Source organism: Babylonia areolata, chromosome 34 (genome assembly GCF_041734735.1).
Source record: "Babylonia areolata isolate BAREFJ2019XMU chromosome 34, ASM4173473v1, whole genome shotgun sequence".
Lineage (NCBI taxonomy): Eukaryota > Metazoa > Mollusca > Gastropoda > Neogastropoda > Buccinidae > Babylonia > Babylonia areolata.
In genome coordinates, this window is record NC_134909.1 from 22,069,594 (window position 1) to 22,094,593 (window position 25,000).

The following is a 25,000-nucleotide window of genomic DNA, read 5'->3' on the forward strand; positions in this document are numbered from 1 at the left end:
TAAAATACTTGGGACTGACCAAGATTATATATATATATATATATATATATATATATATATATATATACTCTCTCTCTCTCTCTCTCTCTCTCTCTCTCTCATCAGTAATTTACATGACTCTACTACTGAAATGAGATCGCAAAACGTACCACTGGTCAGGTGAAAAACACAGCAGAAGAAAACACAGGATGACCACGAGAACCACAGACACCACATGATACTGCTGTACACTGCAACTGGATCACCACTTCCTCACTGCTGGCAGACACACACTGACAGTGAACAGCAGAGAAAAACCAGCCAGCAGGTATTACTGTGTCCTCCCTGCTAAAGAACAGAGTCTCACGACAACACACTGTTCAGGTGAGCTGAACTGCAGTGTGCAACCAGGAAGTGTATGAACCACAAGGGCTTCGTTACGGGTAGCACATTGAAAGATTCAAATGTAAGCAGTGTGTATATGGCAGGGGTGAGTGTAAACATACGGATTTCTCTCCGTGGAGGGGGTCAGGGGGGAAAGGTGTGCGTGTGTGTGTGGGGGGGGGGGATATGTGTGTGCGTGGGTGTGGGTGTGGGTGTGGTTGGGATGAGTGCACATGTACGTAGGTGCGTGTGCATATGCATATGTATCTGTGTGTGTGCAGTGGGGATTAGTGCACTCGTACACTCGTGCGTGTGCATATGTGTATGTATATTACATATATATATATATGTCGTGAAATATGTTGTAAACATCCCTACCCCCACCCCAACCACCATTTTGTTTTCAAGACTGTGCATACCGTATAATATCTTGTGAATGCCCTCCCTTACCCACGTATTTGAAAAAAGAAAGAAAAAAAACAACAACAAAACCGAGAATAAAATTGTAATGAACTGATGCACAGGCAGTTTGTTATTTTCGTTGTGTTGCTTCACAAATCAGAACATAGATAGATGTAGGGATAAAAAATAGGACGCCGGTGTGAGGTTTCAATGTGTCAATGAAAACCAAGTGAAAATATGATGTCACTCCATAACGCATCGTTTTACAATAGCTATCGTTTTGTTTTCATTCACAGCGCTCACTCACTTGAGAGAGAGAGAGAGAGAGAGAGAGAGAGAGAGAGTGCTAGCGAAAGAGAGAGAAAAAGAAGACGGACATAGACACAGACAGAAATGGGTGGGGATAGGTGGGAAACCAACAGAAAGCAAAATGTGATGAACAAATGAAGGAGACAGAGAGAAGACTAAGTACAAAAAACACATCCATTGTGTGTGTGAACAGTTTCCTACTGACATGACCAGAGACTTTTCATTCACACAGCAAACTCCCAGCCAGTACTGAATGGTGAAACTGAGAAAGGGAATGGCCTCCCACAAAGGGTAAAGTACCACGTAAACACCCGTACCCAATTTTAGGGTGAAAGCTGTGCAGGGAAGGGGCGGGCGTTTATAAGCTAGTTTACAGTAATTCAATATAATACAGCATGCACCACCCTGCCATTCACCCAGTGACACAACGTACCCCACCTTTATCACACCCCACCCGCCTTCTGTTCAACTCTCCTCGCCGTCTGTCGAGTGTAAACAGAGTGAAGGCCCGCAAAGTGAAGGTCGACTTGAATGCGTGTCTGTTTGTGTGTGTCTGGCTACAAGTTGATTGTTGTGTATTTGAAACATATCTCAGTATGTCTCTCTGTCTGTCACTGTCCCTGTCAGTGTGTTTGGTTATAATTATGCATATGTCTCTCCATCTGTCTGTCTGTTTGCCTGCCTTTCTGTCTGCTTTACTGTCTTTCTGCCTGTCTCTCTCTCTCTCCTGTCTGTATCTTCCTGTCCTTCCTCTAATAATCTGTCTCTGTCTCTCTATTTCTCTTTGTCTTTCAGTATCTCTTTTTATTGCTTTCACTGCCTTTGGCTTGATCTATCTGTCTTTATCTCTCTTTAACCATCTTTATCAGTGTGATCTCTCTCTCTCTCTCTGTCTCTCTCTCTCTCACTCCCTCTCTCTCTCTCTCTCTCTCTCTCTCTCTCTCTCTCACTCCCTCTCTCTCTCTCTCTCTCTCTCTTGTTGGGTGGTTTAACTTACACGAATTTTGAATGTATAACCCAGGATGCAATGCACCACCCCAAACAGTTTACATTCACAAGCTTTAAATTTGAAGTGCTAATATATTTGTCAGTTCCTTCATGGATTACAGAACCAACCGTTGTTCCATATGACTCGTGAACGAGACTTGGGACACGAAGATACAATCTTTAGAATCTTTTTTTTTTCTCTCTCTCTCTCATGGCCTGACTAAGTGCGTTGGGTTACGCTGCTGGTCAGGCATCTGCTTGGCAGATGTGGTGTAGCATATATGGATTTGTCCGAACGCAGTGACGTCTCCTTGAGGTGCTGATACTGATACTAGAATCGTGTGTGTGTGTGTGTGTGTGTGTGTGTGTGTGTGTGCGTGCATGTGTGTGTGTGTGTGTGTGTTTTCAAAATCAGCAGTTTTCTTCACAAGGGAAATACATTTTGTCTTGTTTGTTTGAAAGAACGCCGATAATCTTTTTTTTTTCTTCTTCTTCTTCTTTTTTTTTCTTTTCTTTTTTATTTGCTTATTTATTCATTTGTTATTATTATTTGCTCCGTCGAGTCCCCAAAGTCTCTTCAAAGACATTTGGTCAAAGGGATTTTCTGTATCAAGCACCTTCTGTCTGGAATTCTCTTCCTCTGGAATTCAGACACTCATCAACTCTGTCCTGTTTCAAAGGAAATCTTAAAACCCACCTGTTCAAAATGGCTTTAACTCAGACACTCATCAACTCTGTCCTGTTTCAAAGGAAATCTTAAAACCCACCTGTTCAAAATGGCTTTAACTCAGACACTCATCAAGTCTGTCCTGTTTCAAAGGAAATCTTAAAACCCACCTGTTCAAAATGGCTTTAACTCAGGCAATCATCAACTGTTTCAAAGGAAATCTTAAAACCCACCTGTTCAAAATGGCTTTAACTCAGACACTCATCAAGTCTGTCCTGTTTCAAAGGAAATCTTAAAACCCACCTGTTCAAAATGGCCTTTTGACGTGACGAAGCATAGTCCCTTGTATGTCTCCTCCCACCCTCTGCACTTCCCCGGAGGTTGAGTTTGGAGACGATAAGGCAGTGGTCTGTCCAGCACTCAGCGCCGCACATGGCCCTCGTGACTCGTACGTCCTGCCTGTCACTCTTCCTGACAATGACAAAGTCGATGAGATGCCAATGCCCAGAGCGAGGATGCATCCATGACGTCCTGTTACGGGTAGGGAGGCAGAAGACGGTGTTTGTGATAAGAAGGTCGTGCTCGGCACGTCTGGAGAAGTAGTTGACCATTCCTGTTACAGTTACCAACCCCATGCTTCCCAATCACGCCTTCCCAGGAGAAGCTGTCACAGCCAACTCTCGCGTTAAAGTCACCAAGAATGATGAGCTTGTCTGTGTTGGGAACAGTTGTGATGACAGCGTTCAGGTCCTTGTAGAACTTGTCCTTGATCTCATCCGGGTTGGTCATGGTGGGCGCGTAGGCGCTGACAGTGGTGGTAAACTTCTTCCCGTTGCATAAAGGGAGTTTCATCGTCATCAGGCGATCGTTCACTCCTTTCGGGGGGCCAGCCAGCTTGCCAACAAGGGTTGTCTTCACTGCAAAGCCAACTCCAGCCTCACGTCTCTCTTCAGGTCCGCGTCCACTCCAAAAGAAGGTGTAGCCTGCGCCTCGCTCACAGAGTTCGCTTTCTTCTGCCAGTCTGGTCTCACTTAAGGCAGCAATGTTGATGTTGTACCTGGCTAGTTCACTCGCAATGAGTGCTGTGCGTCTCTGTGGTCTGTCCGAGTCGCCTCTGTCCAGAAGTGTACGCACGTTCTATGTGGCAATGGTCAATGGGGTGCTCCTTGTTTTCTTCTTTCTTTCCTTTGTGTGTCGACCGCTTGAGTAGGGTCCCCGTCAGCCGCGGTATGCTGACTAGGGTGGTGTGGAGCAGGCAATGTTTAGGGCACCTTTTCTAGCCCCTTCCTCATGCCATGGAGGTGAGCAGTGCTGTCCTGAAGAGGGCTGCTCAGTCACTGAGGGGAATGCCGATCTCCACCGCTGCTCCAGTCGGTGAAAAATGACCCTATGGCCTGAGCCACCTGTGTGCAGGTCCACAGCTATGACTGCCAGTGTACCCACACCTGTCGCTTTGTCGCTCGCCTGTCACCACAGGGCTTGGGGAAAATGATGGTATGGGATGAAGGATGACTGATGACTTGCGCGATGACTTTGTTTATAGTGAGGAGTTGCGCACCGTCGACCTCACTCTCTTGTCCGAGACCGTCTGTATCCAGTGGCAAGACGAGGTCAAGACGACTGGAGATGGAAACGGATGCAGTGGATGACCAGGATGTCCTATGAGCCTCATCCTGCCCTCAGCATTCCACAGTGCTCTGCTGCAACCACTTTCCTCTCCGTCCGCCGGATCCAGTCGTCACATGCTTGGGTAGACAAACCCCAACTCACCGAGGGTTTGAGACCTGTCGGCTACCCTCACCTAGTTTAGCCAGCCTGTCAAAGCCATTGCCCGGGGGTTGGGCGCTGCCGCATGCTAGCAGCTTCTAGGACCCATAGGTGAGAGCTGGGTGCCGTTGGGGACCAATAGAGGACGAACCACTCCCGGAAGAGCGTGACAAGCCCCCCCTCTAGAGGTACTACCCCTCCCGTGCACCCCCTAACCCCCCCCCCCACCCCCCCCCCCCCCCCCCCCCAGGTGCATGTAGTGCATTCCTGGAATGATATTCAATACCATAATAAGACACATGCTCTCTCTCTCTCTCTCTCTCTCTCTCTCTCTCTCTCTCTCTGTGTGTGTGTGTGTGTGTGTGTGTGTGTGTGTGTGTGTGTGTGATAATCCACACAACGCACTGTATCCCCAAAACTTTTTTTTTTCCATAGAGCACTCCAATCTATGCAAATTCAGTGGAGCAATAACAAAAAAAAAAACACCAAATAAGTAGATAAAATAAAACCACCAGATGAAAAAAGACAACAACCCGGTCACAAATACACGTGTAACTGGAAGAAACACGACCCTCTCAGCATCAACACCACCACAAAAACTCACACAGACTACAAATGTCCATCATTCCATGCTTTATTCATACACGCTCAAACATGGCGCCTCGGTCTCCTTCAACCAATCAGATCATCGGAGCCGCTGCTTTGCCCGCTGGGAGAATAGAAACAGAAGTGCAGGCGGTGGTTGTCCCCGTCACCATCATCAAAAGGATGCGACCCTCCGATCCGCTCAGCGTCTTTGTAGCCGAAGAAGAACCAGTTAAAGGCCTCGTCCCATTGGACCACTTCCTCGTGCATGGTCATGTTATGCACGTGCTGGCAGCCACGCACGTGCCGGAAGAGGTAGAAGGGTCTGTCGATGGGGAGGTACAGGGGGTGGGTGGGAAGGCCGTCGTTTCTGGGACAGAGAAAGAAAAAAGAGAAAATGTGGGGTGTGGGGTGGTTAGATCAGGACTGGGTATGAGAGAATGTCACACAGTGATGCATGATTGTGAAACAGCTATGATAATCGTGTCGTGTCATAATTATCATAGCCTGACATTCAGCGCCATATTAGATCACTACATACCATACTATACCACACTGTACCGCACCACACTATACCGTACCATACCACACTATGCCGCACTACATTATACCGTACCATACCACACTGTACCGCACCACACTATACCGTACCATACCACACTATGCTGCACTACACTATACCGTACCATACCACACTGTACCGCACCACACTATACCGTACCATACCACACTGTACCGCACCACACTATACCGTACCATACCACACTGTACCGCACCACACTATACCGTACCATACCACACTGTACCGCACCACACTATACTGTACCACACTACACTCTACCGCACCACACTATACTGTACCACACCACACTGTACCGCACCACACTATACTGTACCATACCACACTGTACCGCACCACACTATACGGTACCATACCATACTGTACCGCACCACACTATACCATACCACACTGTACCGCACCACACTATACTGTACCACACTACACTGTACCGCACCACACTATACTGTACCATACCACACTGTACCGCACCACACTATACGGTACCATACCATACTGTACCGCACCACACTATACCATACCACACTGTACCGCACTACACTATACCATACCACACTCTACCGCACCACACCATACCACACCACACTGTACAGCACCACACTATACCACACCACACTGTGCCGCACCACACTATACCACACCACACTCTACCGCACCACACTATACTGTACCACACCACACTCTACCGCACCACACTATACCGTACCATACCACACTGTACCGCACCACACTATACCATACTGTGCTGGGGCAAACTATGAAGCTTTTCCACATGACGTCACAACATGCAGATGAGACGGTGTCTGGCGTGGTAAAAACTTTCATACGTGTAAAGCCTTTCTCGTACATGCAAGTGAGCGTAGGAGTGGCCACGAATTAAGTATAAAAAAATATAAAAAAATTTAAAAAAGAAGAAAAAAGGTTCTTTACCTGCAGCAGAATTCAATCATGCTGGGAGACTTTTAAGGCTTTTTACCTGGAGCAGAATTCAGCTTCATATTGGGGGACCTTTAAGGATTTTACCTGCAGCAGAATTCAATCATGTTTTGGGGACCTTTAATGGTTTTACCTGCAAAAGAATTCAACCGTGTTTTGGGGACCTCAAAGCTTTTTGCTGCGGTTAAATTAAACTGTGTTTGGGGGACCTTTAAGAGTTTTACCTGCAGCAGATTTCAATCGTGTTTTGGGGACTTTTATGGCTTTGTACCTGCAGTAGAATTCAATCATGTTTGGGGGACCTTTAAGCTTTTTACCTGGAGCAGAATTCAATCATGTTTTGGGGATCATTAAGGATTTTTACCTGCAGCAGAATTCAATCATGTTGGGGGACTTTTAAGGATTTTTACCTGCAGCAGAATTCAGCTTCATATTGGGGGACCTTTAAGGCTTTTACCTGCAGCAGAATTCAATCATGTTTCCGGGACCTTTAAGGCTTTTACCTGCAGCAGAATTCAACCGTGTTTGGGGGGACCTTTAAGGGTTTTACCTGCAGCAGAATTCAACCGTATATTGGGGACCTTTAACTCTCTCCATACGAACGGCGAAAGAGACGACGTTAACAGCGTTTCACCCCAATTACCATCATCAAAATATTGCAAGCGGAAGGCTCTTATACTGAAGACGTGAATGTTGACAAAGAATACCACAATTCTGACGACGGAAGCTAAAGGTTGGGTCACTCAGACACCCACTGGACATCCGAGGGGTCTGTGTAGAGGAGAAGAGAGGACTGGCCGTACTGAGTGAGTTAAGGCTTTTAGCTGCAGTTGAATTAAACCGTGTTTAGGGGGACCTTTAAGCGTTTTACCTGCAGCAGAATTCAATCTTGGTGTTGGTGTCGTAGACCCCGTCAGGAACAGTGCCCCCCAGTCTGTCGTGGTTCTTCACGTTGCCGTCATCCCACTGCACGAAGCCCTGCTGGAAGCCTGCACGTGGGGGTCACGTGCCATTGGTACACGTGGTTTTGTGTGTGTGTGTGTGTGCCTGCACGTGGTGGTCACGTGGGACTTCTTTGACACGTGCCATTGGTACACGTGGTTTAGTTCAGATGCAGATTCTGTGGGGAGAGTATTGACACCTCTGTGTCTTTCTCTTCCTCGTGTGTGTGTGTGTGTGTGTGTGTGTGTGTGTGTGTGTGTGTGTGTGTGTGTGTGTGTGTGTGTGTGTGTGTGTGTGTATGTGTCTGTGTGCGCGTGCGTAAGTGTGTGTGAATGTGTGTTTGAGTGCGTGCGTGCGTGTGTGTGTGTGTGTGTGTGCTTGCGTGCGTGCGTGAGTGTGTGTGTGTCTGTGTGTGTGTGTGTCCCCGCATGTAAACGGTGATAACTAGTTGAGTGTTTGAGCAAGTCCCATATGCTTGGAAAATGGGTAAACTGTTCATAGATCTGGTGGAAACAAAAACCTGACATTGGTTTCAAATGTGAGACAAGGTCACAAAATTAAGCCTTTTTTTTCGAAATTACCCGAAAGATTGTGAACAGTCACCCAGAGAGACAGACATAGACAGAGACATACATAGAATGACACTTGGAGAGATAAATAGAGACAGACAGAGAGACAGAGAAAGGGAAAGAGAAATACAGAGAGAGATGGGAAGGGAGAGAGAGAGGGAGAGAGAGAGCCTGCTCATAGAGAAAGATACTCAGAGAGACAAACAGACAGACAGACAGACAGAGAAAGAGAAATACAGAGAGAGAGAGAGAGAGAGAGAGAGAGACGGACGGAGACAGAGAGAGCCTGCTCATAGAGAAAGACACTCAGAGAGACAGACAGACAGAGACATAAAGAGAAAGACACTCAGAGAGATACAGACAGACAGAGAAAGAGAAATACAGAGAGAGAGAGATGGACGGAGACACAGAAATATAGAGAAAGACACTCATACAGACAAAGAGGCAGACAGTCAGAGACGGAGACAGACAGAGAAACAGAGAGTAGAAAGAGAGAGAGGCACAGACAGACAGACAGAGACACACAGGGAGAAAGACAGAAACGGAGACAGACAGAGAGACAGAGAGAGAACCGACCTGTGGGGCAGGTGCCGTACTTGAAGAGGCAGTAGTCCCCAGCTGGCCAGTCCACGTCAAACTCACTCAGCACCCGGTCCCCCTTCATGCAAAACTCCATCTGGATGTCATCCTTCACTGGCCAGCTTCCTGGACAGTCATCACCACCCTCACTGCTGACGTCAGTATCACGTCATCATCACCACCCTCACTGCTGACGTCAGTAATACGTCAACATCACCCTCATTGCTGACGTCAGTATTACGTCATCGTCACCACCGTCCCTGTTGACGTATTACGTCAACATCACCACCGTCACCATTGACCTCCATATTACGTCATAATCACCACTGTCACTGTTGACGCCATTGTTATGTCATCATCACCATCGTCACTGTTGACGTCAGTATCACGTCATCATCACCACCAGAACTGTTGACGTCATTGTTACGTTATCATCACCACCACCGTCACCGTTGACGTCAATATTACGTTACCATCACCACCACCGTCACCGTTGACGTCAATATTACGTTATCATCACCATCGTCACTGTTAACGTCAGTTTTAAGTTATAATTACCACCGTCACTATTGACGTCAATATTACGTTATCATCACCATCATCACTGTTGACTTCAGTATTACGATATCATCACTACCGTCACTGTTAACGTCAATTTTAGGTTATAATTACCACCGTCACTGTTGACGTCAATATTACGTTTTCGTCACCACCATCACTGTTAACGTCAGTATTGCGTTATCATCACCATCGTCACTGTTTACGTCAGAATTACATTTATATATAATTACGTTATAATTACCACCGTCACTGTTGACGTCAGTATTAGGTCATCACTGCCACCATCACCGTTGACATCAGTATTACGTTATTATCACTACCATCACTGTTGTTGAAACCATCAGCATCATCGTTGTCGTCATTGTCACCATGGCTTAAAATCCTTCTGTCACAGTCCAAGTTTCGTGTGGAGATTGTACGTAGAAACATCATTCTCTTTATCATTGTCTTCGTCGATATCGTCTTTGCTGCTGTTGTCATCTTCTTTCGCCTTTGCGTCATTGCCATGTTTCTTGTTTCTCTGCTGGCTCCGTGCGTGTGTGTGTGTGTGTGTGTGTGTGTGTGTGTGTGTGTGTGTGTGTGTGTGTGTGTGTGTGTGTGTGTGTGTGTGTGTGTCTGCTGATTGTCACGTGAGAATCACCTGTGTCAACGCCGTTTCTGATAACAAGCTTGATTCTTCTGGACAGGCACCACCACTGGATTATTACATACCTACTGTAACTCAGAGTGACACTTGCCTTTAAGTGTTGGCCAGCGACTGAACTACACTTCATTGCTTGCGCTGGCCATACCTGACAGGTGAAGGTTGGAATTGATGACATTCTTTCCGAACACGTAGCCGTTGTCGAAGTAACGGAAACCTTCGTACCAAGTGACCCTGCCTCCGGGACAACCGGAAACCGGTCTCGGCAAACCGTACGTCCCACGGGGCCACGTCAGAGGGACCACCAGTGGGGGATCTGAACCATGGAGCACACACACACACACACACACACATGCACACACACACACACACACACACAAACACACACACACATGCACACACACACACACACACACACACACACACACACAAGCACACACGGAGGTACATACATATGCAAACATGCAAGCATACACTCACGCACGTACAAACACACGCGCGAACACACACACACACACAGCGTCATGATCACACAGACACAGACTCACACACAGACACGCACAGACAGACACACACACAAATCAGTAAATCAGTTCTGTCTGTCTGTGTATGTCTGTGATGAAGAAGAAGGACGCCGCCGTCAAATTTATGTGATGGGTTCGTTGAATGTTTGAGTGATAACTCTGATCGTTAAGTGACTGAGAAACATTTTTATTTACCAGTAGGGGGCCGAGCCATTTTGAAGGCTGCATACTCTGTCAAGGCTTGTCGGAGATTGGCAGCGATTACGTCAATTTTTGTGTTGACGTCACACAGCCCGCGTGACGTAAAGGAATCGCCGACGTCCCAAAATTTGGACTGAAAGTGTGAATTTTACACGATTATTCAAATACTTAACCAAGATATATCTGTGTGTATGTGTGTCAACATGATTAAACAATGTTCATAATTATTATGAATTTCAACGACAATGCCAGATGGTCATTAAATCCGAGTGCTGTTTTAAGGTGATATAAGGAAAAGTGATTTGTAAATAATCATTTTCTGTGCAATTGTCTGTAAGGTGTGCATGATACACTGCATCTATGTAAGCCTAACTCTCGTTTCACAAGGGGCTGTAAGCTATGTTGAATGCATCTTACTTGCATTTCGCTTTTTCTGTCGAATTTGTAATGCATTGGGGTATACTATATACTCTTGTGGGTCATTACGTTTCTTGTTATGTAGCAATGCTCACAATATGTTCATACTTGTTATTGATGTACATTTACAGTGAATATAGTACGTGTATAACTATGTGACCAGCCTTCAGGCAGAACTGTTGCCTATTAGTATTATGAATGCAATATATTTTTGTTTCATTCCCCTCTCCAGGATACCCCAGTATTCTACCTACCTGCAGAGCTGTGTCGATGCTGACCAGGTCCACTTTGATTGGCTCCGGCATGGCCTCTGACCCCACCTGCAGCGTCTCGTGGTGGCTGCCAAACGATTGGTTGAAGCTGTCACTGGACTGGAACTTGTCAATGTCAATGCCGAGTGACGCAGCAAAGCCCATGTAGAAGCCTCCCAGAGATACGTCTGCCCCTGACTGAACAGAAAGTCAGTTAGTCCGTCAGTGTGTGTTATCTTCAGTTTAACGTCTATTCACTGTAAGTGTTTTTAGACGGAAAGGAGTCAAGTAGTGGATAAAGGAAAGGGCGTGCATGTGAATATTAGTGTAAAAAAAAGTGTTCATGTTATGTATCAGAGGGAAGGTAGATTATTATAAGAAAAAGTCTAAAGAGATTGTGGTGTGAGATGTCATGGTGGGGGGGGGGGGGGGGAGAATATGTGTATGCATATCAACAAGTGTTAACCTACAACAATGTAAATATAAATAACAACATTAATTAATGTATTTGTCTGTGTGTCCATGTGTGTGTGTGTGTGTGTGTGTGTGTGTGTGTGTGTGTGTGTGCAAATGTTTGTGTGTTTGTCTGCATGTCGATGTGTTAGTGCATTTGTACTTGTAGGTAATGTGTGAATTTGTGTGTGCATGCCTCTGTGTGTGTATGTGCGTGTGTGTGTGTGTGTGTGTATGTGTGTGAGTGAGTGAGTGTGTGTGTGTGTGTGTGTGTGTGTGTGTGTGTGTGACTTACCCCCATAGACACTTACCGCTTTCATCACGTGGCGGACGAACTCAGCCAGTGAGGTCTGTGATCTGTGGATGACCTTCGTTCCAATGTCCACCTCTCTGGTGATGTGCTGCACGCGCACAGATCGTGACGTCATGTAAACAGACACCACCACCGTGACGTCATTCACCGTCATCATGACGACGTCATAGTTACCCTTGTTATGACGTTTTTGTCATGATATCATCGGGAAATTCACCTTCGCGTTATCTCACGAGCAGAAATTGTCCATCTGCAGAACTACGGACTGACAGTGCACTGTGGTAGTGGGAACTTAGAGAATCATTATGAAATCACCTGGGGCGAAAATCCATGTAATTTGGGTACAGCTCTGGGGAGAGGCGAAAACGTCACGAGTCTCTGGGTTGTTTTTTTTCTTCTTGTGTGTGTGTGTGTGTGTGTGTGTGTGTGTGTGTGTGTGTGTGTGTGTGTGTTTTCCACCTCAACTGCATGCAGGTCATGAAATACCTTTTAATTTTCGTTTGTCACAAGAGCGTTACTTATGAAAGAGACAGAGGAAGCCAGGGGGTGGGTATTCATATTCCATGCATTCAACGGCGGCGTCTAGTGTGTGTGTGTGTGTGTGTGTGTGTGTGTGTATGTCAAGTCAAGTCAAGTCAAAATTTGTAATTGAATAAGCAACGACTGCTTTTTTACATCAAGCCATCTGAAAAAAAAAGAAAAGAAAAAAGAGAGAAGTGTGTGTGTGTGTGTGTGTGTGTGTGTGTGTGTGTGTGTGTGTGTGTGTGTGTGTGTGTGTGTGTTGTGTGTGTGTGTGTGTGTGTGTGTGTGTGTGTGTGCGTTGTGTGTGTGTGTGTGTGTGTGTGTGTGTGTGTGTGTGTGTGTGTGTATGTTTTTTTCTCTGTGTGTGTGTGTGTATGTGTGTGTTTTTCTGTGTGTGTGTGTGTGTGTGTGTGTGTGTGTGTGTGTGTGTGTCGTTGTGTGTGTGTGTCTGTCTGTCTATGTGTGTATGTGTGTGTGTGTGTGTGTCTGTCTGTCTATGTGTGTATGTGTGTGTGTGTGTGTGTGTGTGTGTGTGTGTGTGTCCGGTCAAGGTGCCTGGTAGGTAAAGGGTGGAGATCTGTCCGGTCTCCCAGGTAAACAAATGTGCAGACCTACTACTACCTGAACCCCTTTTGTGTGTATACATGCGCATGCAGTAGATCAAATACGCACATTAAAGATCTGAAATCCATGTCAGCATTTGGTGGGTTATGGAAAGAACGGAGTACGGCTGCCTACATGGTGGGGGTAAATGAGCGAAACGGTCATACACGTAAAATATTACATGTCTGTATGCGTTACTGAAACCTGATTGAGACAGGAAGCGAATGATGAGTGCCTAATGACAGGTATCAGTTGGCTATACCCAGGTAGGCAGGACTCCTTGTTTCTAAAGCGCTTAGAGCTTGGCCTCTGACCAGATACATATAAGAGTATCCATATCATCATCATCATCATCAAACACACTTACAGTCCCCCAGTGGTCCAGAAAAGCCATATACGCTCCCTGGCTATACGTCTCAGGCAAGTGACACACAGAGGAAGCGAAGCTGTCAGTCACAGTCACGTTCAACCAATCAGAGAGCTCGTCAACGAAGCGCACGTGACCCAGGTTGCACACGAGCTCTTCGTCTTGAAAGACTTTGTGGTCCACGTTGGTTTCGTTTTGCGTTCTGAGGAAGCCTGTTGTGTGACAGAAGACAGAACTGCTGGTCGGCCAGCCCAGTGACAACTGAAGTGGACATGAAAGAGAGGAAGGTGGTTAGGCAGGTAGACAGGGAGGAAGGTGGTTAGGCAGGTAGACAGGGAGGAAGGTAGACCAAGGTGGTTAGGCAGGTAGACAGGGAGGAAGGTGGTTAGGCAGGTAGACAGGGAGGAAGGTGGTTAGGCAGGTAGACAGGGAGGGAGGTGGTTAGGCAGGTAGACAGGGACGAAGGTGGTTAGGCAGGTAGACATGGAGGAAGGTAGACCAAGGTGGTTAGGCAGGTAGACAGGGAGGGGGGTGGTTAGGCAGGTAGACAGGGAGGGAGGTGGTTAGGCAGGTAGACAGGGAGGGAGGAAGGTAGACCAAGGTGGTTAGGCAGGTAGACAGGGAGGTAGGTGGTTAGGCAGGTAGACAGGGAGGTAGGTGGTTAGGCAGGTAGACAGGGAGGGAGGTGGTTAGGCAGGTAGACAGGGAGGTAGGTGGTTAGGCAGGTAGACAGGGAGGGAGGTGGTTAGGCAGGTAGACAGTGAGAAAGGTAGACTAAGGTGGTTAAGGAGGTAGTGTGTAGGACCGTAGACTGTTTTCAAAATATGTGGAAAGAAAAACACATTAGAGTGCAGAGAGATAATAAAAATCGTTAGTCAGGTAGACAGGGGGGAAGATGGACAGGTATCAAAATAATGGAAAGTAAAACACATTAGAATGCAGACAGAAATCAAAGGTTTTTAGGCAGACAGACAGGTAAGAAGGTAGGCTGTTATCAAAATACGTGGAAAAGACAACACACCAGAATGCTGACAGAATACAAAGATCGTTAGGCAGGTAAAAGGTAAGAAGCTATGTTTTAACTCTCTCCATACGAACGGCGAAAGAGACGACGTTGACAGCGTTTCAGCCCAATTACCATCATCAAAATATTGCAAGCGGAAGGCTGTTATACTGAAGAGGTGAATGCTGACAGAGAATACCTCAATTCTGACGACGGAAGCTAAAAGTTGGGTCATTCAGACACCCACTGGACATCCGAGGGGTCTGTGTAGAGGAGAAGAGAGGACTGGCCGTACTGAGTGAGTTAAGCCAGTTTTTGTATTGGCAGACAAAGTATTTCCAGAGAAAATGGCAATGCTAAAGTTTACCACACACACACAAACACACACACACACGGTCAAAAACATAGACTCACTTTGTTTACACAAGTGAGTCAAAAATAACAAAGCAGTAAATAAAGATGGAATAAACAAAATGACAAAGGAACTCTGAAACAGATATCTGGGATGGAAGGAAGGATGAAAGGAAGAACAAGGGGGAGGAGGGGGTGGAGAGGGAAAGCACCAGATTTGCTGGGCGGAAAATAAAGTTTTGATCTTGTAAGTTTGCATCATGCCAGAAAGAGAATCACACGCGAAAGCACATACTGCAAAGGAGACACTCAGAGAAAGAGAATTCCACACCAAAGCACAGACACGCAAAAGGAGAAACCACACACACACACACACACACACACACACACACACACACACACACACACACGCACACACACACACACACACACACACACACACACACACACACACACACACACACATGCACGCACGCACACACGATTATGTTGTTGTTGTTGTTTTTCTAAACTCATCACTGAAGTTTTCACTGTCAACTCACGGGGACTAAGGGAAAACATCACGTTGACAAGACCTGCGATCACTGATCCTGAAAAAAACAAAAAAGACACAAGATTGATTATCGACTGATACACACATTACCACTGTTATCACCCTTAGTGATCAATTTTGTTGACAACAACAACAGCAATAAAGCACATCACAAACCAGCAGTAGCTATTTCAACGTCAAAACACCACAGCAAATACTTACACCCCCATGTCTTCATCAGCAAAAATCCGTGAATAATCACAGCTTCACCTCTGCTTTCTTCTTTTCCCAGTGTCCATTTCATCTTCACTCTCATCATCTTCATCTTCTTCATCTTCACCATCATCGCCATCATCGTCGTCGTCGTCATCATCATCAGCATCAGCATCATCACCATCAACATCAGATTCACCATCATCATCATCGCTGCCGTCGTAATCATCATCATTAACACCACTGCCATCACTTCCATCATTATCATCCATTGCCACCACACATGTGAGTGCAGGGAGTGATTACCAACTCAATGTCAAAATGGGAAACCATTCACATAATGGGAAAGTATCTACTTTATAATGTCAGATTGGGATATCATTTCCATTTAAATGTCAAAATGGAAAAAAAAAAAAAAACATTTACAGCTCAATGTCAAAAGGGAAATCATTTACATCTCAATTTGACAATATGAAATTATTTACATTTAAATGTCAGAATTGGGGAAACAGGTTTAACTCAGTGTTATAATAAGTCATTTACAGCTCAATGTTAGAATGAGAAATCTTTTACAGATCAATGTCGGAATGGTATAATCATGTATATTTGATCTGAAGCAATACATACAGACTAAGAGAAAGACAGATAACGTTGTTGTTGGTGGTGGTTTTTTGCCAATGTTAAAAGACAGCAAAACATACACAATCTCATAGACTCCTTCTGTGTCTAATTAGTAAACTTTGAAATTATCTATGGACATTGTTCGTGATAAGAAAATCATCTACAGATCGATATCAGGGAGGAGAATCAACTACAGGTCCAGGTCAGTGAGACAAAACATCTACAGGTCACTGTCAGTAAGACAAACCGTCTACAGTTCATGTCAGTGAGAAAATTGTCTACAGGTCAACATGAGTAAATGTTGGATGCTGACACAGCGTCTGTTGGGGAAATCATCCGATGGACGCTTTTCGTAAGGGAAGTCAGTTGTACATCAATACCACTTCAGCGCTTTATCTGCATATCAGTTTCAAAATGGAAATCGTGACATTCATGACTTGATTTGAATTTAATTTGTTTCATGAAAATGCTATAATATGAGGTGCACCACTATTATTAGTCATGTTACCCCACTGCTGCTGATGATAATGCTGCTACTACTGTCATGTTGCTGTTACCAATGATACTAAAACAACAAACCTTCTAGGTTGACCCCGACAGCCAGCTTGTCCTGGTACGATTTCCCGCCATAGAAAGTGCTTGTCGTCTGCTCTGAGCCACAGCTGTGACGTAACTGCGTCTGGATGGCTCGGCTGTCAGTCACTTTCAAGACCCGCCTCGTGATCAGCAGACCTGGGTCAACTCCGCCCCTGGACGCCAGCCCTCCATCCGGATTGGCTGTCAGCACGTTGTAACCAATGCCCACATACTGCTCCCCCAGCGCCTGGCTCCGCCCACAAGTGCAGGTCAGCACGACGACACACACACCCCACAGTGCCTGGAGCACCTTGGATGTTGGCATTCTGTGAATGAAGTCATGTATTCATTTATTTATCTATTCATTCATTTATTTGTTTATTCATTTACTCGTTTATTTATTCACTTATTTAAATCCAAGTGCTTTGAAAATCTAATAGAATTGAAATAACAAGTAAACTAATATAAAAAAAAAAATAGACGGCTTACCAGCAGCAGTGTGCCAACATGATAGTCATATCCTCCTCAACAAATTAGGTAACCTTATGGCGCCAATCTGGAATAAAGGATTAGATCCATGTGACGCCTGCAATAGACGACATCCCAGCAATGGTCTGCCAACAGGATAGTCATATATTCCTCGACAAACTGAGTGACCTTTTGACACCATACTGGGAGAAAGGATTAGTTCCACGAAACATCTGCAATAGACGGCATCCCAGCAATGGGTTGTAAAGGTCTTGATGCCACATCCACCAGATCTCTTACTCTATTATGTCAAATCTTCTTGGTACTGCAAAAAAAGACTCCTCTTCCTTCTGCCTACACTTTATCTGAACTCCCCAATGTCTTCTCCTCTTTAATTTTCTTTTTCGACAGTCCAATATATTTGTACGAGCTTTGGACCAGGTGCATTTCCAGTCTCCTCATCCCGATCCTCAATTCAACGGCACTCCTCTCCATTCCTTCAATCCATTGACTTAAACAAAAGTGAATGAAATCCTGAAAGAAATGACAATAAAATCCTGTGAGCTCGATCATATACCAGCCTCTGTCTTTTCCCAGTGTGTCTCACAGCTTCTCCCCACAATCACCAATATTGTCAACTCATACCTTCTCACTGGAACGTTTCCATCCATTTTCAAAACTGCAATCGTCTGGCCTCTTATGGAGAAACCCAGCCTTGATGCAAACATTCTGAAAAATTATCGACCAGTTTCTGACCTTCCTTTCCTCTCCAAACTCCTTGAAAAATCTGTCCTGAAGCAGCTCATCAACTACCTTTGTTTCAACAATCTCCTCCACCCTTTTCAGTCTGCCTGCCGTGCTGACCACAGCACCGAAACCACTCTCCTTCACATCCTGAACAATCTACTGCTAGCGTCCGACTCAGGGAAAAATTCCTTTCTCACTCTTCTCGACTTCTCAGCCGCTTTTGACACGATAGACCATTCAATCCTTCTTTCCCGTCTTCAATTTACATTTGGCATCAATGGCACTGTTCTCAACTGGTTCAAATCTTATCTCACTGATCGATTCCAGTCTGTCATCGTCGATAATTTTCAGTCTGAACCCATTAAAATTGAACACAGAGTCCCACAAGGATCTGTTTTAGGCCCAGTTCTCTCCACACTGTACACTGCTCCTCTCACTGAAATTATCAACCACCATAATGCCAGTCATCGTTCTAATGCTGATGACACTCAACTTTCAGAAGAGTGATATCCTTGAAAAATTGTCGTCGCTCTTGCAAGAAACATCTGACTGCTTCCTGGACATTCAAAACTGGATGACTCTAAATAAGTTACAATAGAACGCAGACAAAACCGAAGCAATGATCATAGGAACTAAACAAAAACTCTTCCGTCGCAACTGACAAAATCAAACTTGGCAGTACATCCATCCTTCTTTCCAGCTCAGTCAGGAGCCTCGGCGTTGTCCTTGACAATACACTGTCCATGCAAAAATTTATCAGTCAGACATGTCAGTCCTGTTACTGTCAGTTGCGACGCATCAGTTTCATTCGAAGATATCTGTCCACTGACGCAACAGCTAGACTTGTATCTCTCATTCTCTCTCGCCTTGACTACTGAACTCTCTATTGTCTGGTTTGCTTGCTTCATCCATTCAGTCCCTTCAGCGCATACAAAACTCTGCTGCCCGACTCGTCCTCAGAAAGAAAAGATCTGAGCACATCACTCCTCTTTTGCAACATCTCCATTGGCTCCCTATCTCACACATAATAAATTATAAAATCAGCACTCTATGTTATAAATGTATTCACAATACTGCCCCTTCCTATCTTTGTGGCTGCTTCACCTCTACACTCCATCTCGCTCTCTACGATCGGCTTCGGGTCCACTCTGTTTACGCATACCCAGATTCAAACACTCCACTGTCGGCCGCCGCTCTTTCTCTGTCTCTGGACCTTGCATTTGGAATGAACTTTTTCTTTCGCTTCGTCAGGTCTCCACACTCAGCTCTTTCAAGTCTGGCCTAAAAACCCACCTCTGCCTCTTCAGTTTCTTCAGTTTTAGAGTTATGCATGCGTGTGAATGACTGATGCGAAAGCGCTTAGATTTGTCTCTGCACAAGATTCAGCGCTATATAAATCTTATTATTATTGCCAAGGAAGTGGATGCAAACCAGGGAAAAGTCAGAATATTTCGATGACGAGTTATCTCGTCATGCAGGCAGCGAAGCATACATGCTTGCCATGACGAGTTATCTCGTCATGCAGGCAGCCTAGGGGTTATTAAGATATGATACTACACTACGAGAGAGTAACAGTTCCTCGAGACATCCCAGCAATGGTCTGCCAACAGGATAGTCATATATTCCTCGACAAATCAAGTGATCTTTTGACGCCATACTGGGAGAAAGGATTAGTTCCACGAAACACCTGCAATAGACGGCATCCCAGCAATGGTCTGCCGACAGGATAAACACATCTTCCTCGACAAATTATCTCTCTCCATACAAACGGCGAAAGAAACGACGTTAACAGCGTTTCACCCCAATTACCATCATCAAAATATTGCAAGCGGAAGGCTCTTATACTGACGTCGTGAATGTTGACAAAGAATACCATAATTCTGACGACGGAAGCTAAAGGTTGGGTCATTCAGACACCGACTGGACATCCGAGGAGTCTGTATAGAGGAGAAGAGAGGACTGGCCGTACTGAGTGGGTTAAATGATCTTATAAAACTACACTGTGAGAGAGGAACAGTTTCACGAGACATCTCCAATACCGTCACTGGCGAGTGGGATGGGAGGGGGGAGGGGGGGGGAGTTTGTTTCAACATCATAAGGGGACCTCTCCATTGCTGACAAGGTCTCCTGTCCTTGTGGCGGGGTAAATAAACAAAACGGTCGTACACGTGAAAATGTTACATGTCTGTGTGAGTGTGTGTGTGTGTGTGCGCGCGCGCCTGAAATATAATTGAATCACACAGGAAACGAATGATGAGCACCCAATGGCAGCCGTTAGTTAGCTCTTCCCAGGTAGGCAGCCTGTTGTGCAAATGACCCCGTGTTTGATAAGCACTTTTAGAGCTTGGTCTCCGACAGAGGATTGGCGCTATATAAGTATCCATATCATTCGTTCATTCACTCATCATGTCCTGTTTGGAAGTTTCACCCCGTCATCAGTTGAAGAGAACCAGCCTGAGGGCCACTGCAAGCCTAGAAGCGAACTAGGGCACAGAAAGAAAAGAAAAAAAGCTTTGTCCCACACAAGACTGCTGTTTGTCTAAAACGTGTCAATGATGACAAACACATTGCAATAACACACTCCCAGCTTTCACACAAACCCTGTGTCAGACAAACTTACGTGCAGACGACCATAGCAAAATCAAGTACAAACTGAAAAGCTGATCCATCTTCAAGATCATTTTATATGAAGCTTCAAGTTTCTTATCTGTGTGGGGTGAAAGATTACAAACGTCACCTGGTCAGAAATAAACAACAAAAAAAAACACCTGTACTAAAACACCTGCTGTGGAAAAGGTTAACAGGAAAAACTCATGAAGGGAACTTAAATATTAGTTCACCTGTTGAAGGCAAAGAGGGAATTCTACTGACTAGTTCACCTGTTGAAGGGAGAGAGGGAATTCTACTGACTAGTTCACCTATTGAAGGCAAAGAGGTAACCCTACGGTCTAGTTCACCTGTTGAAGACAAAGAGGGAATCCTATATCCTAGTTCACCTATTGAAGGCAAAGACAGAACCCTACATACCACTTCACCTATTGACTGCAAAAAAGGGAATCATACATACTACTTCACCTATTGAAGGCAAAGACAGAACCCTACAGACTAGTTCACCTGTTGAAGGCAAAGAGGGAATTCTACTGACTAGATCACCTGTTGAAGGGAGAGAGGGAATTCTACTGACTAGTTCACCTGTTCAAGGGACAGAGGGAATTCTACTGACTAGTTCACCTGTTGAAGGGAGAGAGGGAATTCTACTGACTAGTTCACCTGTTGAAGGGAGAGAGGGAATTCTACTGACTAGTTCACCTGTTGAAGGCAAAGAGGGAATTCTACAGTCTAGTTCACCTGTTGAAGACAAAGAGGGAATTCTACAGTCTAGTTCACCTGTTGAAGGCAAAGAGGGAATTCTACTGACTAGTTCACCTGTTGAAGACAAAGAGGGAATTCTACTTAGTTCACCAGTTGAAGGCAAAGAGGGAATTCTACTGACAAGATCACCTTGTACAGGTTAGGTGCTGAATGTCACACATGGTAGTGGTGTCTGTATAATGTTCTGTGCGTGTATTTGAATAGCAATGCACACACACACACACACACACACACACACACACACACACACACACCAGGAATCAGTTCTTATTCGCCAGAACCAAAGTCATTCATTGGTGTCTTCACATATGTATGTATGTATGTACGTGTGTATGTATGTATGTATGTGTAATTATGTATGTATGTGTGTGTGTAATTATGTATGTATGTATGTATGTGAGTATGTGTGTATCTGTATTCATTATTGGTTGATTGATTGATTGATTGATCTGTCTACCTATCTGTTTCTTTGTTTAATTGTTGTTGTTTTTCTTTTTGTTGATTAAAAAATATATTTGTTTGTCTGTTCAAAACACAAAAGAGCCTGCGAATAATCATTATTATCTTTTCTTTCTTTTTTTCAATAAACAAAAAAGACAGATTGTTGAGGGAAGGTCAAATCGTGCCGATCAACAGGTGGGAGGGGGGGTGGGGGGAATGTGGGGGGTGGGGGTGGGGGAGGGGCTGCGTCATTGTCTGAGGCTGCACATGGAGGGCAGGTGAGGCCAGGTGGGAGCTGTCTGAGATAAGAACACAGCTGGGAGGGGGGCGGTGAGTGGGGGGGGGGGGAGCGGGGGAGTGGGGGGCGTGTACACTCACCATGTGTTCCCGTGAAGCCATTTCCCAAACAACAACAGCAACAACAACAACAACAACAACACACACACACACACACACACACACACACACACACACACACACACACACACACACACATCACTACATTTTTCCCAACAGATGCCAGAATTTTACTACCCATGCACCTACACACACACACACACAGACCGACCAGACCTTGACATGTGACTCAGGTTCACTGTCAACAAAGTGTCACAGAATGAGAACTGACCCATATAGATATGTGCTACACCTCAACTTCTCCGTGTTATATATATATATATATATATATATATATATATATATATATATATATATATATATATATATATATATATATATATATATATATACATGTATGTATGTATGTATGTATATGTTTTTTGTGTTTTTTTTAAATTTTTTTAGGAGGGAGAGAAAGAAAATGGGGGCCTGGCGGAGGTGGGGGGGAGGGTGTTGGGGGGCGGCATGATGCGGAGGGTGGGGGTGGGGGTGGGGCCGGCACAAATGTCTGACCTCAGCACAGACCCAACACACCAGACAGGCGTTTATAGTGCCCCCACGATGCTGCTGGGAGGTATGATGCGATGATGGAATCAGTCATGATTATAGTCATTCATACACAGTATGTTCTCTCTCTCTCTCTCTCTCTCTCTCTCTCTCTATATATATATATATATATATATATATATATCTATCTCTGTATACACACACACACACACACACACACACACACACACACACATACACACACACACACACACACACACACACACACGCACACGTATCTCTCTTTCTCTCTCTGTATATGTATATATATATATATATATATATATAAGTGTGTGTGTGTGTGTGTGTGTGTGTGTGTGTGTGTGTGTGTAGATGTATAACATTCATTCATACATTATATCCCCTCAACTCTGTGAAGAATAGTACGATGTAGACGAAAGTAATCCTCCGACTTACATGAGACACGACAAGCAATGTTTCGAGCCACAGGCTCTTCTTCAGGGGAAACAAATCTGATCTGTGAAGAATCATTGGACCTGTTGCAAGCACAAGCAACTGACCTAGGAAGACAAGACTAGACAAGACAATACAAGACAAGACAAGAGAAATGCTGTATTAAGCAGGATAAGAGACAAGCGAGGTAGGTGGGAGGGGTTTGAGGGGGTGGGGGGTGGGGGGTTACGTCCAGCCTTCGGCAAAAAGACACAATGAAGTAACCGATGCTGACTGTGAATATAAGGAAACACAACAATGAAAGATATACCTATTCGAAAGCAGAGAGAGAGAAAGACAGACAGAGACAGAGAGAAACAGAGATAGAGAGACAAAGAGAAAGAAAGAGAAACAGGGAGAAAGAGAAACAGAAAGACAGAGATAGGCAGAGATAGAGACAGACAGACAGACAGACATACTGAGACAGAGACAGGGAGACAGACATACAGAGAGAAACATTGGGACAGAAAGAGAGGGGAGACAGAGACAGAGAGAGAGAGAGAGAGAGAGAGAGAGAGAGAGAGATGTACAGAGGGACAGACAGACGCTTTGTAGCTTTGACACTTCAATGCCATTGGCCATGAGGTCCTTATTAGTATTTGTATTTCTCTTTTTATCACAACAGATTTCTTTGTGTGAAATTCGGGCTGCTGTCCCCAGCGCCAATCTTCTTCTTCTTCTTCTTCTTCTTCTTCTTCTTCTTCTTCTTCTTCTTCTTCTTCTTCTTCTTCTTCCTTTTTGGTATTTTTTCCTGCATACAGTTTTTTTGTTTTGGTTTTTTTTCTATTGATGTGGATTTTTCTACAGAATTTTGCCAGGAACAACCCTTTTGTTGCCGTGGGTTCTTTTACGTGCGCTAAGTGCATGCTGCACACCGGACCTCGGTTTATCGTCTCATCCGAATGACTATGACATGGTTGAATGCGTCAACATACTTTCATTGCTTAATAAAACATTATGATAAACGAATGAAAATGCTGAAAGTAAATATCGATACAAAGTAAAGTTCTTTCCATGAAGAACAAGAGAGGCAAGGCCTTCAAGACTCACTTGTGATAAATTAAGTCCCCTAGCATTAATTACAGAGTAATTTCCCTTTTTTACTATCTGCACCAAAACGTTTGCAAAATAAATAAAAGTTCCATGCTTAGCAAAAGAATGTTGACGCATTCAACCATGTCATAGTGTGTTTTTTGTTCAAATGATAATAATGACTGCTCTTGTTGTTGGGTCAGAATGTCAGATCAAAGTGCCAAGTTTAGAGAATACAAAAAAAATATAGATATAACAGTAAATGCAGTTTGCATATAATTAGGCTTCATTTATTTATTTACTTTTTTTTGTGCCCATCCCAGAGAAGCAATATTGTTTTAAACAAGATGACTGGAAAGAACTGAATTTTTCCTATTTTTATGCCAAATTTGGTGTCAACTGACAAAGAATTTGCAGAGAAAATGTCAATGTTAAAGTTTACCACACACACACACACACACACACACACACACACACACACACACACAACTGAACACCGGGTTAAAACATAGACTCACTTTGTTTACACAAGTGAGTCAAAAATGGTAACAGCCAACAGGCCACCCAACACATAATAACTCCGTTCATTCATCTATCAGTGCAACATATTCCAACACTGGCTGCATAAGAAAATGGCAGACCTATCTGACCACGTAGTTTGTATCTGTTTGTAGTGATTTCTGCTTAATCTTTAAACAGACAGCC

At 44.6% G+C, this 25,000-nt stretch overlaps 2 protein-coding genes across 4 annotated transcripts in view; both read right to left on the minus strand.

Moving 5' to 3' along the window:
* LOC143277326 (uncharacterized) overlaps positions 1–446 on the minus strand; it is a 329,350-nt gene extending 328,904 nt beyond the window's left edge. For all 3 annotated transcript variants that reach the window (XR_013053733.1, XM_076582108.1, XM_076582107.1), the window contains exon 1: positions 150–446. Coding sequence is in view for 2 of the 3 variants with exons in the window: in XM_076582108.1 (XP_076438223.1) it covers positions 150–216 (67 nt within the window). In the remaining variant the exon portion in view is untranslated. The remainder of the gene's footprint in view (positions 1–149) is intronic.
* Positions 447–5,113: 4,667 nt separating this feature from the next.
* On the minus strand, positions 5,114–20,726 carry LOC143277529 (uncharacterized). Its single transcript, XM_076582406.1, has 11 exons — positions 20,673–20,726; positions 16,841–17,163; positions 15,438–15,485; positions 13,542–13,753; positions 12,048–12,137; positions 11,287–11,481; positions 10,610–10,748; positions 10,039–10,206; positions 8,684–8,812; positions 7,468–7,585; positions 5,114–5,450 (listed from the first exon to the last, which is right to left on the minus strand). The coding sequence occupies exons 1-11, from the start codon at positions 20,684–20,686 to the stop codon at positions 5,168–5,170; spliced, it is 1,719 nt and encodes a 572-aa protein (XP_076438521.1). The 5' UTR covers positions 20,687–20,726; the 3' UTR covers positions 5,114–5,167.
* Positions 20,727–25,000: the final 4,274 nt, after the last annotated feature.